Genomic DNA, 16978 nt, shown 5'->3' with positions numbered 1-16978 from the left:
CACTCCAGATGGCTGGCACTTGCTGCTTCTGCCACAGCTGAGGTAATGAGCTAGTTATTCCAGAAACAAATCCAATGCTATTTACTACAGGGAATAGTTATACTAGAATGAGTTATTGCCTGCCTCATCTCTGAAGGATGTATTCCATGCTAGAGAAGATATCTTTCTTTAGCATCACTCTGAATCTACCTCAGGACTGCCTGACTGAGGCATGGAGCAGGCTGATTTCTAATAAGGTGTAATAGCACCTTGGTGGTGTTAGTCTGGTGATGACTTGCTTTATAGGACTTGCCTTTAGTTTTATCTTCCCCATGGCTGTTTCTTATAGCTGGTGTGCGGAATATAAAGGAATCAGAAGCTCTTTAGCCAGCCTGTGATGCAGCCCCTCCCAACATGTGAGTAAAGTAATGTTATTACAATACCTATATTGTTTGTTCTGGAAATATTACTTCCTGGGGTCCAGGGCATGTCATGGTTTTGTTCATGGATCCCATTGCATACCTTCTGGATACTTTGAAAACATCAGAGGCTTTACAACAGGGCAACTAAAACAATGAATATTTTGCATCTGCTGTGGCTGAGACTGGTTTGGGAAAAAGTTTTCTTATCCTGGAACCAGTTCTTATTGATGGAGGAGTGCAAGCATGTGGGAAGGTGAGTGCATGGGACTGTGTGTGGGGAGAGTCTAGAAAATGGTGCCACTTTGGGGATGTCTCTGTTCAGCTGGATTGTGGCTATACCACAGAGCAGGGTTTTGGCACGGAGTAGCAAAGTTTAAAGTGTGACGGATAATTGCTTTGCCCAGGAGATGGAGAAAAGGACTACAGCTTGTGAGATATCATATGTGCTTTTCCTGGGACTTGTCCAGCTCCATACCAGAAACATGGATATGCTACCTTCCACATCACATAGCTAGTGAGCTAGCATCAATCCTTGTCACAGCATGGGCTCACTCCTGCTCTGAGACCCACATGACCTGACACAGTCCCTGCTCTGTAACAGATCCAATGTGCACAGTGACACATCTGACATTCACAGCCTACTAAATCCTGCAGTGGATTAGAAATATATTTATAGAAGCTGAGATGAATATTAATAAGGACTTCCTCTCAGAAATCTAAATGTCTCCTAAAATGACTAGCTTTTCAGCCAACAGAAATTAACATAAAGCTACTGCTAATGTGTCCTGGGTGAGGGGGTGGAAAGCAGCCCTCCAGCACAGTCACTGAGGTCTTTGTTAAAAGCACCAGCTTCATCAGTGAGCTCCATCAGCTGGTTCAGTGAATGGGACTTCCTGTCTCCAGCCCTGCCACTAATTAGGTAGATGTTGCTGTAGTTTCTTCCCTCACTAGACAGCTCACTCATATCCGCTTCAATGAGTCCAAAATGGACACTTCAAGTAGTCCTTCCATATGTGTTTGTCTTTGTAGTTATCACCCTGTGTTGGGATAGTTTTCAGCCTTTCATCCCTTCTCAAGATAACTCGTGTTGAAGGAGTATGTGCCTGAGTTTAGGGTTTGTTCAGTTGCTGGCAAGACTGAGACATCTCCACTGTTTCAGGTCTAAATTCTCCCCTCTGTAAATGCAGAAGCACAGGTTCAAGAATAGACTGGACTCTACTTAGAATCATAGAATCATAGAATAATTAGGGTTGGAAAGGACCAAGATCATCTAGTTTCAACCCCCCTGCCATGGACAGGGACACCTCACACTAAATCATCCCACACAAGGCTTCATCCAACCTGGCCTTGAACACAAGGGTGTGGAAGTAAAAAGGGAGATTCTGACACTAAGTCACAGCAATCAGTGACCACATGCATGTGGTGTGAACTTCCAATGTGTCAGCACTGAGAAACCAGTAAGAATTTATGGAATGAGTTAAAGGCTATCAAAATGGGAGTACTGTGGAGACGTCTCTGCTGCAGCGTGGTTGGCTAAGGCCTAAGCCACCCAGATAGATATGCTGTTTGGTCTCTCCGCTCCATCAAAGATTTAATTGTAACAACACAGAACTCCTGTGCTCCTCTTGCTGCTTTGCTGAGGCCAGGGAGCAGCTGCTTGGCTGCCCACGCTGATGCTTGCATGGCTCAAAGAGCTGCTACACAAACTCCATTGGGTTGCCATCTGCTGGCATTGCCTCTAAGTGCTTCCTACTGGGAGAGGCGAAGAGGAGGACACCTACCAAAGGGGATCAAGAAAGCCTCAAGGTAAAGCGCCAGATAACTTCAAGTGTTTCACAAGTCCTTCAACCAATTGTCTATGCTGGCTTAGCAGACCTTACATTAAAGGGGAGAAAGCTGTGTTGTCACATAGTCTGTTCCTAGTCTGTTCTAATTTGGAATGGTTTCTTACTATCATCACCCAATGGGCCACATGAAACAAAGCAATAATTAGCTTCTGCAAAGCCTTCATTTAGAATCATAGAATCATAGAATAGTTAGGGTTGGAAAGGACCTTAAGATCATCCAGTTCCAACCCCCCTGCCATGGGCAGGGACACCTCACACTAAACCATCCCACACAAGGCTTCATCCAGCCTGGCCTTGAACACTGCCAAGGATGGAGCACTCACAGCCTCCCTGGGCAACCCATTCCAGTGCCTCACCACTCTCACAGTAAAGAACTTCTTCCTTATATCCAGTCTAAACTTCCCCTGTTTAAGTTTTAACCTGTTACCCCTTGTCCTGTCACTACAGTCCCTGATGAAGAGTCCCTCCCCAGCATCCCTATAGGCCCCCTTCGGGTACTGGAAGGCTGCTCTGAGGTCCCCACGCAGCCTTCTCTTCTCCAGGCTGAACAGCCCCAACTTCCTCAGCCTGTCTTCATACAGGAGGTGCTCCAGCCCCTGATCATCCTCATGGCCCTCCTCTGGACTTGTTCCAACAGTTCCATGTCCTTTTTATGTTGAGGACACCAGAACTGCACACAATGCTCCAGGTGAGCTCTCACAAGAGCAGAGTAGTCTGACCTGAATCAAATATGTCACATTACAGCTAATGTTTCAGTGCAATATTGACTGAGCTAAAATGCCATCTCTGAAGCTTCTTTTCCCTAGAAATATTTCAAATGATAAGCTAGTATAACTAAAGCAAGGGCAATTCTGCTTTTGATCTTTTAAGGCAAAACCCAGAGTATGTTTGTCTTCCTTTTCTACTTTAGGGATGGGAAATCCCAATATGCAAACTGAAATATGTGTATAGATCTACCTGTACCATTCCCAAGAAGCAGTGGTCCAGACCTGACTGACCATTCAAAATTGAGGGAAGCTCAAAGCTCATGGGCTCAGGTGAGCTTGTGGTAATGGAGTTTGCTTTGTTGTTAGGCTCTTGGAAGAGTGTGCTTTAATCTGTTGTGGTGGGACAGGGAGAGATGACTCACAAATTACCGTCATGGGCAAACCAGACTCTGTTTAGGGAAATTAATTTACTGTCAATCAATTCAGAACAGGATAATGGAAAATAAACCAAAATCTTATAATGCCCTCCTCCCACCTCTTTTTTCTCCCTGGACTCAACTTCACTCCTGATTTCTCTCTGCACCTCCTCCCTGAGTGGTGGAGGGGGATGGGGAATGGGGGTTGCACGCAGTTCATCACATCTTGTCTCTGCTGCTCCTTTGTTTTTACACTCTTCCCCTGCTCCAGTGTGGGGTCTCTCCTATGGGAGACAGTCCTCCAGGAACTTCTCCAATGTGTATCCTTCCCACAGGCTGCAGTTCTTCATGAACTGCTCTGGTGTGGGCCCCTCCGTGGGCTCACAGGTGCTGCCAGGAGCCTGCTCCAGCACGGACTTCCCATGGGGTCACAGCCTCCTTTGGGCCATCCCTATGCTCTGGTATGGGGTGTGCATTGGGGCTGCAGGGGGATATCTGCCTCACCATGGACCAACCTGGGCTGCAGGGGCACAGTCTGCCTCACCATGGTCTTCATGCCAAGTGGTTAGAAGGGGAGGTGACTAATTTCTTGCCATAGAAATTTGTACAAAAGATGGGCTAATGTTACTGCAAGTCCTTCCTGGAGATTTCTTGACTCACAGCTGCAGCAGTGCTGCTACTAAAGCATAGTGACCGCTCGTCATTCCCATGTGTCTTTCCTCTCACTTCTAGAAACCCAAGAGCGCTGTCGTGAGCAGCAGTTACTCTAAACCGAGCCGCCCCTGACCACGCATCGTTATTTCCACTCTGCTTCTCGGTTTTACCACTGGGTGGCATCGTTGTTGTCCAACAGACACCCACGGCCCGAGGAAGTGGCGCACAGCTCGAATGAGGCCCTTGCAGTGTGATTGCTGGCCAGCACATGAGCTCGTATGGGCGCTCTGCAGGTCTGTGCCGCTTTGCAAGGCACAGCGGAGGTGCCCTTTGTGCACGGAACTGGTGCATCATCTATGCTTCCCAAATATCTCCTGTCACATCTGCCAGCCTCACAGGGAGCCAGCGTGCGCTGGTGTTACTGCGTCTCTGGGAGTGGTGTGTGGGGTGTGGATTGTGATCAGCACTGCAGGAAGTACAGCTAGACCTCTCTCTGCAGGTCTGCCTTTCACGCATCAATGGAAGAAGCAAGGAAGGAGGCCTACAATGGTGTGGGGAAAGAGTGCCATAAAGAAAAGAGTAACATCTCTGTTATAACCAGCCTGGAGATGAGTGGGCTTCTGTGGGCTAAAAGTGAGACAATCTGTGCCTTTCACAGTTCACTTTCAGGGTTATATCTACACTCAGCCCACAAACTGGAGGTTTGGGCCAGCAGTGCTGAGGGTTGGCTCGTTGCAGGGTGACCACAATGAAACAAGTCATGACCATCCCCAGGAGGTATGCAAAGGCGATTCATACTGTGTTGTGGGCATTGAATTAATCTTGAGTAAGAGGTATTTGAGTAGAATGCTCTGTGTGCTTTTTGGGTTAATAAATGTAAAGATGAAACTGCAAATATTTCTTGGGTTGCCTAGTGAGTGGAATCACCTAATCCAACAAGCAGTTTGGATTCCTAATTGGAAACAGAATAAAACTAACTTGGAGCAGCAAAGCACTTCATGGGTACAAAGAGCAAACAATGGCCTGTTAGTATTTATGGCTGTACCCTTTTTCTGTAGTGGGGCTGCAGCCAGCTGGGCTGCCTTTCTCTGGAGGTTAGAATAAAGCAGGAGATGGACAAAAGTAGTGGCAGTTACGATAATACATTCTATCTTGTGGTATAAAGGTGGGATAGTGACATTCTGCTGGGACTTAATGTGCACTCAGCACTGGGGCTGAAGCCATTGCTGCAGGAGGACCCTCTCCTTTGTAGTTATCTGATGCTGGTAGAGGAAAGGACTGTGGTTACCACAGGGCCCTTGGTAAAGCCAGGCTGCTACTGATACCCTGTTCTTGCAGCTTACTGGGGTTGAGCCTGATTTTGGTTTTGCACTAGAACAGCATTTCATCAGTTGTTTTTCTGACTTGAGCCACTTGTCCCCATGCATCCCATATACAGACCATCCTCAGTGGAAATGTGCTTTATCTGATGCCTGATCTCCTACTATTCTTGTTAATTTTTCGTGGTTACGTAGCTGCTATTGGGTAGCACTTATGAGAGCTCATTGAATCAGGAATGTAGTTGACAGCACCTTCAGATGACACCAGGAGTTTCTTCTGGTGCTTGATCCAGCTTTTGGATACTAACCCTGATGTTCCGGTATGATTCTGATTCTCCTGTTTAATTATACTGTGTTTCACAAAGTTTTCCAGGCTGGGAATTTCATCTAATGAGGAAGAAAAAATAATCTGTGAGCAATGTGTAGTAACTATGTATCTTGGGGGGGGTTTCCTAATGAACAGAACCTGCATAATCTTAAAGATTAAATAGCATCAAAAGCATCACTGTGGAGTTTCTGGTGTCAGCTTGTAGCCCAATAGCTTCCATGTCATCTGGTACTCCTCTGGGATGTCGAACAATGACCTAGGTTTCAGCAAACTGCAGATTTTCAACAGGAAAAAAGGGTATAACTTTTTTTCCTAAAGAGGTGAGTACCAAAGCACTGACAGTCACTGGATGAGATGCTTCCCTCCTCTGAGTCTGTTAAGGACATTAATGGAGCAGGAGAATGCCTCTTGATGATCACACTGTAGACAAAGAGAAGAACTCCTGCCTGAAGCCATCTCTCACTTGTCAGTACAATTCTGCATGGAGGGAACAGTGGAAGAGCTGCAGAAGTTCAGAGTTTCAGTACTTAAAATAGAGCTATTTAGAAGGTGAGTGTCTTGCAGCATTTCCATACTGTAACCTTAGAGATAAAACATGTACCTCTGTGTAGGTTCTCAGGAGGTATCCAGAATCCCTGGAGATACATCAATAGCTGCTAGGGACAGGGCTTTGCATATCAGCATGTGTTTGGAACCTGCTTACTTCCCATGTTCACTGTGCTCAAGGTTGCCCTGTACTAGAAACAAACAGGATATTGCTGGCTGCTGCATGCAAGACCCAACTTTTCAAAGCCGGTAGTACTTCTGGGAGAAGAAGAATTAGATTTGGTTTGGTTTAGCTTGCAGTGTGGGTTCTGGTTGCTGGAGAAAGGGGGCTGAAGGTGAGTGCTGACCTGGTATGTTATAATGGGTTTTATTGTTCTTCCATTCCGCCTGACTGCAATGAGTCTGCATCTTTCTGGAGTGAGTGTCTGCAGCTCTACAAACGAGGAATCTCAGTTCATTGATTTTTAAAGAATGGTCTTTCCTGTATTCCAGTTTGTACAAGACTTTGAATAGATAAGTTTGTCTTTTAATGTAGCTAAATGAGTCTTTTATTGCTGTATCTACCTTTAAATTTCAATGCAGATTGAAATGACTATCAATAGTTTATTATAGGTAAATGGTATGGAGAACAGAAGCAAATAGCCAAGCAGTATCTGCAGCCATTAAAATTCACCATTTATACTTGTTCTCTGTGAATTTTTAGGATAAACCAGATAGGGAACGTCCCCTGAAAACAAAATCCCACCAGCAAAAAAGCACTCTCCCCACTCCACTCTTGTAATTCCTGGAGAGTGTAAAAACCTTTGTGCTGCCTGTATCTCTGGGCTGTTTCTGCTGGTAGAAGGTGAGCAAGCTGGATGACAATTACGTAGCTGACAGCTCAAAGCTTCTACACAACAGCTGAGCTCAGCTGGAATGTGCACTGTAAATACTGATTACTCATCTCCTGCCAAGAGACAGGTTTCCTTAGAGCCTTACAGCCACCCTGGGTGCCTTCCAGCACCCGTGCTCTCTGCCACAGGCCAGATGTGTTGGCACTGGCACAGGCACACGCTGTGCCACCACGTGAGCCTTCCACTAGTGCGGGGTCTGTGCTCCAAAGATGATGTGAGCCTGAACCTAGACAAGCCATGAGCACTGTGTTGGGTGCAGGGACCTGACAAATGCTTGCAACACTGAAGTTTAAAATGAGGCTGAGATGGGCTGTAAGAACTCCAGGTTGGTTTAATTTGCCCCCATTGTGGTCTCTAGTCTTTGTCCTATGTTATGCTGAATATCAGAGCTTGAAATCTCTTAATGTCTCCTAAGGCCACTGGAGGCAACATTTGTCTTCTATTTAAAATGCTAGTTCTATAGGTCACACAAATTCACTATTTGATAATGAGAAGGTATTTACTTAGGATGCTTATATGGCTAATCTTGCAGGCTTTTGGGCTTGGTCTGGGATGGCATGGACTGAGTGTACTGAGTGGAAATTTCTTATGGAAAACAAGTTCTGGAATGGTCTGTTGTTGTCATTTCTAAGTTTGTGAGATGGGCTGTTTGGGTATCTTTTATACACGCTCCCCCAGTGTCACCTGACTTCACTGTCACTGCCTTCAGAGTGACAGAGAGGATCAATATTTGAAAGGAAATATCTTGCATTTCCAACTTGAATGTGACATGATCCCCACTGAGGGCTTTGATGGGATTTTCCTTTCCATCACTTAATATTCCATCAGAAAAGCCCTTCAAACCAATGATAGATTGAGCAGGCACTTTGAGAGGCTGGCAATCATGGTAAGTCAGTTAGAATTGCTGTATAAAATGAAAATATCAAGGTTTTTAAATTCTTGATCATAAGTCACAGGGATGATCAGGGGACTGGAGCACCTCCCGTATGAAGACAGGCTGAGGAAGCTGGGGCTGTTCAGCCTGGAGAAGAGAAGGCTGCATGGAGACCTCAGAGCAGCTTTCCAGTACCTGAAGGGGGCCTATAGGGATGCTGGGGAGGGACTCTTCGTCAGGGACTGCAGTGACAGGACAAGGGGTAACGGGTTAAAACTTAAACAGGGGAAGTTTAGATTGGATATAAGTAGGAAATTTTTTCCTGTTAGGGTGGTGAGGCACTGGAATGGGTTGCCCAGGGAGGTTGTGAGTGCTCCATCCCTGGTGGTGTTCAAGGCCATGCTGGATGAAACCTTGGGTGGGATGGTTTAGTGTGAGGTGTCCCTGCCCATGGCAGGGGGGTTGGAACTGGATGATTTTGAGGTCCTTTCCAACCCTAACTATTCTATTCTAAGTCTCCTGACTACTATGATGCAGCCCATGGACAACCTCAGAGAAAGGAGACATCTGGATTTCATGTGGTTCCATTTGCCGTGACCTTTGCTGGGGGTTGCAGACCATACATCATATCATTTGGTCAGCAAAAATGTACTGACAACCTCTGTGAGGTTCCACATGTCCCCCAGGGCACAGGCAATGCATGTGGCAGATGTTTCCATGGCTTTCTGCAAGCCTTGCAAATTGCTGCCACTGAACTGCCACCAGAATTTGGCTTGTGGAGCTCACTGGGTCTGGCGGGATTTACCCGAGAAATCATGGGCTGGGAATGCCTCATTTTCTGCTATCAAGCAATTTGCTTTCAGCTGGGAAAGATTTATTCATTCTGGTGATTTACTTGCAGGAGGGAGCCAGAAGAAATCCAGTGCAAGAGGGATTTTCTTTTGGGTGACTTGTGTGTTTTAATACTTTTTTTGTGTCTGGGTGTGTTGGGAATGTCTTGAGTGTGCTCCTCAAGTTTATTAGCACAGGAAGTTGCCTTTTCACTTGCAGCTTGCTTTCTGCTGGTCCCTCAGAGGATGGAAAGGTCTCTTTCTCCCAGATCTCAGCAGCTTATCTGAAGCTAAAGTTATCTGCTGAGATTTGAGTGTGTGTGCCCAGGGTGTGGGACTGCAGCACAAATGCACTGACTCATCACAGCCTCTGGGGTCTGGAGGAGTGGCAGGTCTGACCCCAGAGGTACCAGTGCTGCTGGAACACAGTGAGGGCCCCATGTGGGCCAGCTGCGGGAGGTGGCCTTGGAGCCCACATTCTGCTTCCTCCCTCTCCTCCTACCCTAGACTGACATCTTTGTCCCCACTGCTCCCTGGGGTTTCCAGTGATTCAGGTTGTAGGAGGATCTAACCCTCTGACTTCAAGGTCTGAACTGCCTCTGCAGGTGGTTACAAGGCTTAGAGTGGGGAAACTATGCTATGGAAGTATTTTTCCACCCTTCTTTCCCCGTGGCTGAGCTGACTTTGGCTCACTAGCATTGGTATTTAAAAGGCTTTCATGTGTGTGGTCCCTGTAAAAACAAATCTCCAAAGGAAACAAATGTTATGTGGTGAAAGTCAGCCAAGTCCCCGTTGCTTATTAGCTCATAGTATTATGTGGGAGAGACTTAACTCTATAGTCTGATATCTATTTCGAAGATTCAGATTCAAAGCCTGTTGTTCTATATGGTCAAGACTGAGACATTGGCATTATGGACTCTCATTTTGAGAGCCTCCACACATTTATCAGAGCCCTGCAATAGTAATTTGTTATTTCAGGTTTTGGTGTGTAAGCTCACAGCAAAGCAAAGCCTTGGAAGCAGTGACCAGCAATGACACTTCCAAAGCAATTCAGAAGAGCAGAGGTTAAAATAAGAAATGTAATTAAAAATCTGCATCTAAGTAGACTGACTTGAAAATGTTAATCCAAGACTTCCTTCAAAAGCTCTAACCGCTTGATGTGGATTTTTCCAGGATCCTCATCTGTGGTGCAGCCAGACCTCAGCTACTTCCCACCCTAACTTACATCCTGATCAGAGACCATGTGCTGTCAGATATGCAATCTTTTATACAAGTCAGGATGATGTGTAACAAGGCAACTGGGCATTCACGTAGAGTACTTCAGACTACAACTCCTAATGATGCTAGAAACTGGAGTTTCTAGGTGTACGTGAAGAAGTTAGAACAAAGCAGTCGCAAAACCCCTTTTACCTGCAGTCTGTCCCTTTCCAAAGTATCACAGTTGCTCAGCAATGACAATAAACACGTCTTTATACAGATTTAGTTACACAGGCAATAGTCTACATGTTTCCTGGAGGAAGGATGATTCACCTGATTTAAAGCAGATAATTTAATCTGAAGAGCTAAATTTGTCTTTCCTTTTTAGCTGGATGAAATCACTGATGAGAAAGAAGAATTGTCCTTCCAATTCTCAGTCACTCATGCTGCCTGAAATGGTTTTAGGTTGTGGTGTCTCAGAGGGTGAGTCTCTTCTGATGTAAGTTCTGACTAGCATTAATGCCTTAAGGCCAGTGAAGAAGCTCTTGTGTCTGACCAACAGAACTGAAGTCAGGAGCAGGCCTTTTCATCAAGAAAAAGCTGTACATTTTGATGCGGTATTGCATAGCCAATGTCTGTAGAGTGAGCTGATCCTGTTCTCATTTGAAGAATGGGGTGTGATTCCACTGAGAACATGTGAAATCAACCTGGCTCCAGGGTTCTTCACCTCTGATGATGCTCTAGCTGCTTATTTCATGGCAGGGTTAAAGGAGAACTGTACTGAAGGTGATTTGAGCACCTTTTAGGAATAACTTGTGTTTTTTTCTCCAGATGAAGGTTACCATCATTGGCTATAGAAACTTTATCTTTCAGTCAGGGATACCAGGTGTCTTGCTGGAGTAATTCTACTTTTTAAAGGAAGTGTACATGCTCCAAAAAAGCTTCTGGCAGTGTCCTGAGCAGATATGTCCATATAGCCATGCTTTATTTTCTCACCAGGATATGCAAAGAAGTCAAGAGCCATCCATCATGCTATTGGAGACCCTTTGCTGTCCTCAGAACTCTCCATACATGTCAAACTTGGGAGGTGAACATGTACAATTCCACTGACTGCATGGATTTACATCCTCCTGCCAGGTTAGCCTGGGGTAGTATCCAGATCCTTAAACGTAATCCCAAACAATCTGCCTCTTCCCTATCAAAGCTCTGTGCACCACTGAAGACTGATTTTGATTTTCTCTGTTCTTGCTGTTACTGTACATAGCACATGACTTGTATTTTGGCACATTTTAAAAGTCTAAATAAATTTGTATTTAGAGCAGTATTGTGGTATAGAGAAGAATTGTTAATCCTGGACAGATTAAGCATGTAGTGATGAATGGCTTGGAATTATCTGATTTGAAATGGGATCTGATGGGAAGGAGAAGGCTCAAATTTCCAGAGACCTACTGACATATGCCCTGAAGAGCCGAGACCCTGCTCTTCCCTGGGGTCTTCTCAAGTGCTACTTCCTGAGGAGGGAGAGCAGATTTGGAGGGTCCTCTGTAGTGATCCCACTAAGCACATAGGGGAGCAGTCAACAGCTTTACTGGGGGGTGCACAGGAGCCTTTGAATAAAAGTATGGTTTCAGAGAATAAGAAACTTAACAAATGTCATGTGTTGCTGGCAAATAAAGATGAGCTGTTAGTGGGTTTGTGTCAGTGTTGCCTGGACTATCATGTACAGGGCAGACAAAGCTGGTATAAATACTAGCTAAATGTGATACTGCTGGGATGTGCCAAAATGACAACATCTGATGTTTCCATTCAAAATGGGCAGTGTTGTCAGGAAAGATTTCTTTCTACACATGGGTAGACCCTCCCATTTCCAAATCCTGGTCTTCTCTGAAAGCACCGAGTGGGGTTAGTGGTGCTGCTCTCCAAGCTGCAGGACAGAAATCTCCATCCAGAAAGTAGGAGAAAGATTTTGTTTTCAAAGTGAAAGAGCCTGGTACAATTTTGTAACAGCTGCGTTGTCCTGCAGTGGAATTGGAAAATAAACTTCTCTTAGTTTGGCACAGGAGCCAGGCTGAATCTGTTGGGTTAAGCTTGTGTTGAATGACTCTGTCCTGAGCCCCTTGGGATTTGAATGAACTGGGATTCAGAGCTCTGGCTTTGGCTTGTGTCCAGTGTTAACGGAGAAAAGTTATTCAGGGGCACTTCATGCAGAACCATGAAGTGAATTCTCCCTTTCTGCTAGCCAGTGTAAACATGGTTGCTGTGTAAAACCAGGACAGGAGCAGGAGTATGCCCAGTTTCACTGGTCAACTTTGTTCATAGTTGCTTTCCTAATGCACAGGACTCTAGTGCCAGCATTGCAGCACACTGCAGGGTTGTAGCCATGACCTCCCAGTACTGGTAATCCTATAATGCTGGTGCATCGGTCCAATTACCCCTTTATTTTAGCGGGGCCAGATCCATTCTTAGTGAAACTAGAGCCAGGGAGAAATTTGCATCCTTCAGAACTGCACCCCAAACCCTGCCCCTTTAAACTGTTTACCCTGTTATGTTCACATCTGTTAACGCACCCAGAGCTGGCATGAACACACCCTTTTTTTCTTCAAATACAGAGAATACAACAACCAGAAAACTGGGGCTGAGAGTAAAAACCGCTGAGGCAAAGTTACCGCGGAGGGATGGAACAAGGCACTAGGACCTAGGAGGCGTCTCATCCACCCTGGCAGGAATTTCTTGCTTGGAGCTCAGACAACAAAGGCAGAGTGAGCCTGGTGTTCTTTCTCTCAGCATCTCCACCCTGCGTGCTGAAAACCGGTGAGTAGAGCTTTTTTAGGTGACTTGCATGCGGGAAAGTAACAGATGTCAGCTAGAACGGGGGAATCTGCCTCTTTGTACCTTACAGCATCTGCAGTTCATTTTAAAACCGAACCCCTGCATCCTCTGATTCATTCCCGAAGTTGCTTGGATGTTTCATTGTTCAGTGCATGACACCGGGCTGAATCTGCCCCGACTGCAGTCATGGGGGGAATGTTCCCAACTTGTGATTTCTGTGCAGATCCCCTCATTGTCATCTTGTGCTTTACTGCAGACTGGGGACAAGGATTTTTCTTGCACAGGTCACACTGACATTGTAAAAATACAGGGAAGAAGCTTCGTTCTGCCAAATGTAAGGGGTGGAGGAGAGATAGCAACAGCTTTTCCTAGATTTATACCTGGCTGCCAAGTGCTGTTTTAAATCCACTTTCTGCCCTGTGTTAACATGCAAGCAACATACGTGACCTGCTTGTTCCTGGCTGTGCTGGGGGAGTGGAAGGGTCTTTCTGTTGCAGGGTTGGGGGTTCCTCCTCCTTTTGTGTTGGGGTTTGGTGCAGGAGGAAGGTTGTTTATGAGCATAAACTGGAGACTGCACAGACATTCCTGCTTGGTGGGTGTCAGCTCAAGTCTCAGCTTTTCTCTGCTGGGGCTGGAAGCCCCCCGTGCTCAGAACAATGAAAGGTGAGGAGCAGGGGCTGTGTGTCCCTTGAGCAGTGGCACTTCCAGCAATTAAATCACTTAAGGCTGGAAGGGGGGTGGAAACAGACCCTTTCTTTTCTCCTCCTGATTAAACGGGAGCAGAAATGCAATTCAGAGGAGTCTCAGGCTGAAAGGAGCTTACCAAAGCTTCATTTCAATGACAGATTTTTCTTTCCAGTCATTTCTTAGAGATGTAGGCTGGTCCTGGGAATTGATTGATGGGCTAGGAGGGGGCTGCGGATAGGGGGAAGGGTGGGCTGGATCTCATTGCTTACCCTTATTGAACAGGCTGTCACAAAGAAACTGCTTATTCCCCTGTGACCATTCTTTCATAAATGCCAGTTTATTCTAATGTTAAACATTCAGATGCTCTGGTTCCTTCCGTGATTCGACAGATTGAAGGGCTGACTTACTGGGATCTCCTTGTTTTCTGTTGCCAGAGGAAACCTCACAGGGCTCAGAGGTTTAATTCATTGCCAACTGGTGTTTGGATGAGGGTTTCTGGGGCTGAGCTGTGATTGCCATGTATCCCTCTGGCCCCAAGTCCTCATTTACTGCACTTTGAAAACTCCCAGGTGCAGGAGCACACAGCTCTCTAGGAACGTGTTCCCTGCCCCCAGGAGCTGGATGTCTTTCAGAATGTGAGGACCCCTCCTACGCTCAGTCTCCAGAATCAATACCTCAGTTAGGGGAGGGGGAGCTTCCCTAATGCATCTGTCCTGCTCCAGACACAGCTCTTTGCTTTAGTGTTGTTTTTCTCTCCGGATTGTGGCTCTGCTTGGCTCTAACCTGTCCCTTCACACTCCTCTCCCCATCTTCTTCCTGCTCAGCTTCAGATCTTTAGGGTTCACCAAACTATGGAACTTGATTTTGGACACTTTGACGAACGAGACAAGGCGTCCAGAAACATGCGAGGCTCACGTATGAACGGGCTGCCCAGCCCCACTCACAGTGCTCACTGTAGCTTCTACAGAACCAGGACCTTACAGGCACTGAGTAACGAGAAGAAAGCCAAGAAGGTGCGTTTCTATCGCAACGGGGACCGCTACTTCAAGGGGATTGTATATGCCGTGTCCTCCGACCGCTTCCGAAGTTTCGATGCTCTCCTGGCTGACCTCACCCGGTCCCTGTCCGACAACATTAACCTGCCTCAGGGAGTCCGTTACATTTACACCATCGATGGCTCGCGGAAGATCGGGAGCATGGATGAGCTGGAGGAAGGTAATTGCACCGCGGGCTGGTGCAGTGAGGAGGCGGGGTGAGAAGGGGGCTGCACCACTTGGGGCTGCTGCTTAGGTCACGTTTCCTCAGGTGCTCGGGGATTGCTGCCCCTCTGAGCTAAGTCTACCTGTTCCCCTTCCCTCTGGAGAGGCTGACAGTGCAGGGGCTGACATCTTTGGGGTGTCTCCAGCTCGGGTGCAGACACAGGGGTGTGTCTGACTCCTGGTTAGATACGGCTGTGTCCATAGCTCGGGGCTTCCTGAGGGTGTCCCCATGCCTTTCTGGGCTGGGGTGGAATGTGTGTCCCAGATGGATCCAGGGAGTGGCTGGGGAGTGATATGGGTTTCTCACTGGGGTGGATGGGTATGAATGGAAAAGCAAAGGGTGCTGGGCACTCGTGTAGCGTGTGTGTGATGCGGGTGGGAAGGATTTATGCATTTTGTGCATGTGGGTGTTTTGAGGGGCTCGAGCACTCTGCGTGTGTGTGTTGGGGTGTGGTCAGGGCCGTGCAGGGACTTGAGTGTGTGTAGTGGGGTGTTGGGGTGCATGCAGTGTGTGTATGGTGGATGTGTGGAAGGTGGGGTGTGAATTATTTTACAGTGTTTGAGGAGTGTGGGTGGGGTGCGCTGCAATGTGTTTAGGGGGAGTTAATGAAAGGTGTGTGTATGCAGAAGGGTGTTTTGGGTGGGTTGCACTTGGTAAAATTTGGGGCTTTATACGTATGTGGAGGAAGGTGTAAGAAGGGTTAATTGCAGAGGAGGTGTTGGGATTCCTTATTCCTTGAGGGGGTTCATGAGGGTGTTGGTTTTGGTTTGTGCATGGGGAGTATGTGGAGGTGTGCTGGCTGTGTATGTAAGGGGGTGTGCTGGCTGTGTGTGTAAGGGGGTGTGCTGGCTGTGTGTGTGTAAAGGGGTGTGCTGGCTGTGTGTGTGTAAAGGGGTGTGCTGGCTGTGTGTGTAAGGGGGTGTGCTGGCTGTGTGTGTAAAGGGGTGTGCTGGCTGTGTGTGTGTAAAGGGGTGTGCTGGCTGTGTGTGTAAAGGGGTGTGCTGGCTGTGTGTGTGTAAAGGGGTGTGCTGGCTGTGTGTGTAAGGGGGTGTGCTGGCTGTGTATGTAAGGGGGTGTGCTGGCTGTGTGTGTGTAAAGGGGTGTGCTGGCTGTGTGTGTAAGGGGGTGTGCTGGCTGTGTATGTAAGGGGGTGTGCTGGCTGTGTGTGTAAAGGGGTGTGCTGGCTGTGTGTGTAAGGGGGTGTGCTGGCTGTGTGTGTAAAGGGGTGTGCTGGCTGTGTATGTAAGGGGGTGTGCTGGCTGTGTGTGTGTAAAGGGGTGTGCTGGCTATGTGTGTGTAAAGGGGTGTGCTGGCTGTGTGTGTAAAGGGGTGTGCTGGCTGTGTATGTAAGGGGGTGTGCTGGCTGTGTGTGTGTAAAGGGGTGTGCTGGCTGTGTGTGTAAGGGGGTGTGCTGGCTGTGTATGTAAGGGGGTGTGCTGGCTGTGTGTGTAAAGGGGTGTGCTGGCTGTGTATGTAAGGGGGTGTGCTGGCTGTGTGTGTAAAGGGGTGTGCTGGCTGTGTGTGTAAAGGGGTGTGCTGGCTGTGTGTGTGTAAAGGGGTGTGCTGGCTGTGTGTGTAAAGGGGTGTGCTGGCTGTGTGTGTGTAAAGGGGTGTGCTGGCTGTGTGTGTAAAGGGGTGTGCTGGCTGTGTGTGTGTAAAGGGGTGTGCTGGGCTGTGTGTGTAAGGGGATGTGCTGGCTGTGTGTGTGTAAAGGGGTGTGCTGGGCTGTGTGTGTAAGGGGGTGTGCTGGCTGTGTGTGTGTAAGAGAGTGTGCTGGGCTGTGTGTATAAGGGGATGCTGGCTGTGTGTGTGGAGAGGGCATTGGGAGTTCATGTTCTGTGTCTGAATATGATTCACGCAGTCTGTATGGAAGGGAGGTGTACTGAGATGTGCCGATGGGGGGTGTGCAAGGGGATGCATTCGGGAGTGTTTCTGCAGGGGCTGTGTGTGTGTGGCTGGGCTGCTGTGGTAGGTCTGGGGGGGAGTGTGAGAAGGCATCCCCTGCGTGGCAGGTCTGAGTGTGCAGAGGATTCTCAGGAGAGGGCTGAGTGTATCCCTGTATCTAGAGAGGGTGTCAGTGTGCCTGTTCCCCCGAGGGGCACTTGGACTGTGGGATGAGGGATGAGTCAAAAATCAGTCCTACATGGCCAAGGCATGGCTGTGGGCAACACCATGCTGGTGGCGCAGCCA

The 16978-nt window shown here is 47.4% G+C and overlaps 1 protein-coding gene and 1 long non-coding RNA gene across 2 annotated transcripts in view; both read left to right on the top strand.

Moving 5' to 3' along the window:
- Window positions 1-371: 371 nt before the first annotated feature.
- Window positions 372-11056, top strand: LOC136019617 (uncharacterized). Its single transcript, XR_010614975.1, has 3 exons — window positions 372-395; window positions 10401-10495; window positions 11012-11056. It is a non-coding gene; the product is annotated as an uncharacterized LOC136019617 (long non-coding RNA).
- Window positions 11057-12735: 1679 nt separating this feature from the next.
- The window catches only part of DCX (doublecortin), a 69108-nt gene continuing 64865 nt past the window's right edge, over window positions 12736-16978 (top strand). The window contains exons 1-2 of the mRNA XM_065689468.1: window positions 12736-12823; window positions 14353-14743. Coding sequence (XP_065545540.1) covers window positions 14380-14743 — 364 coding nt within the window. The 5' untranslated portion in view covers window positions 12736-12823; window positions 14353-14379. The remainder of the gene's footprint in view (window positions 12824-14352; window positions 14744-16978) is intronic.

Source organism: Lathamus discolor, chromosome 9, assembly GCF_037157495.1.
Source record: "Lathamus discolor isolate bLatDis1 chromosome 9, bLatDis1.hap1, whole genome shotgun sequence".
NCBI lineage: Eukaryota > Metazoa > Chordata > Aves > Psittaciformes > Psittacidae > Lathamus > Lathamus discolor.
This window is presented reverse-complemented; position numbering and strand designations above follow the sequence as displayed.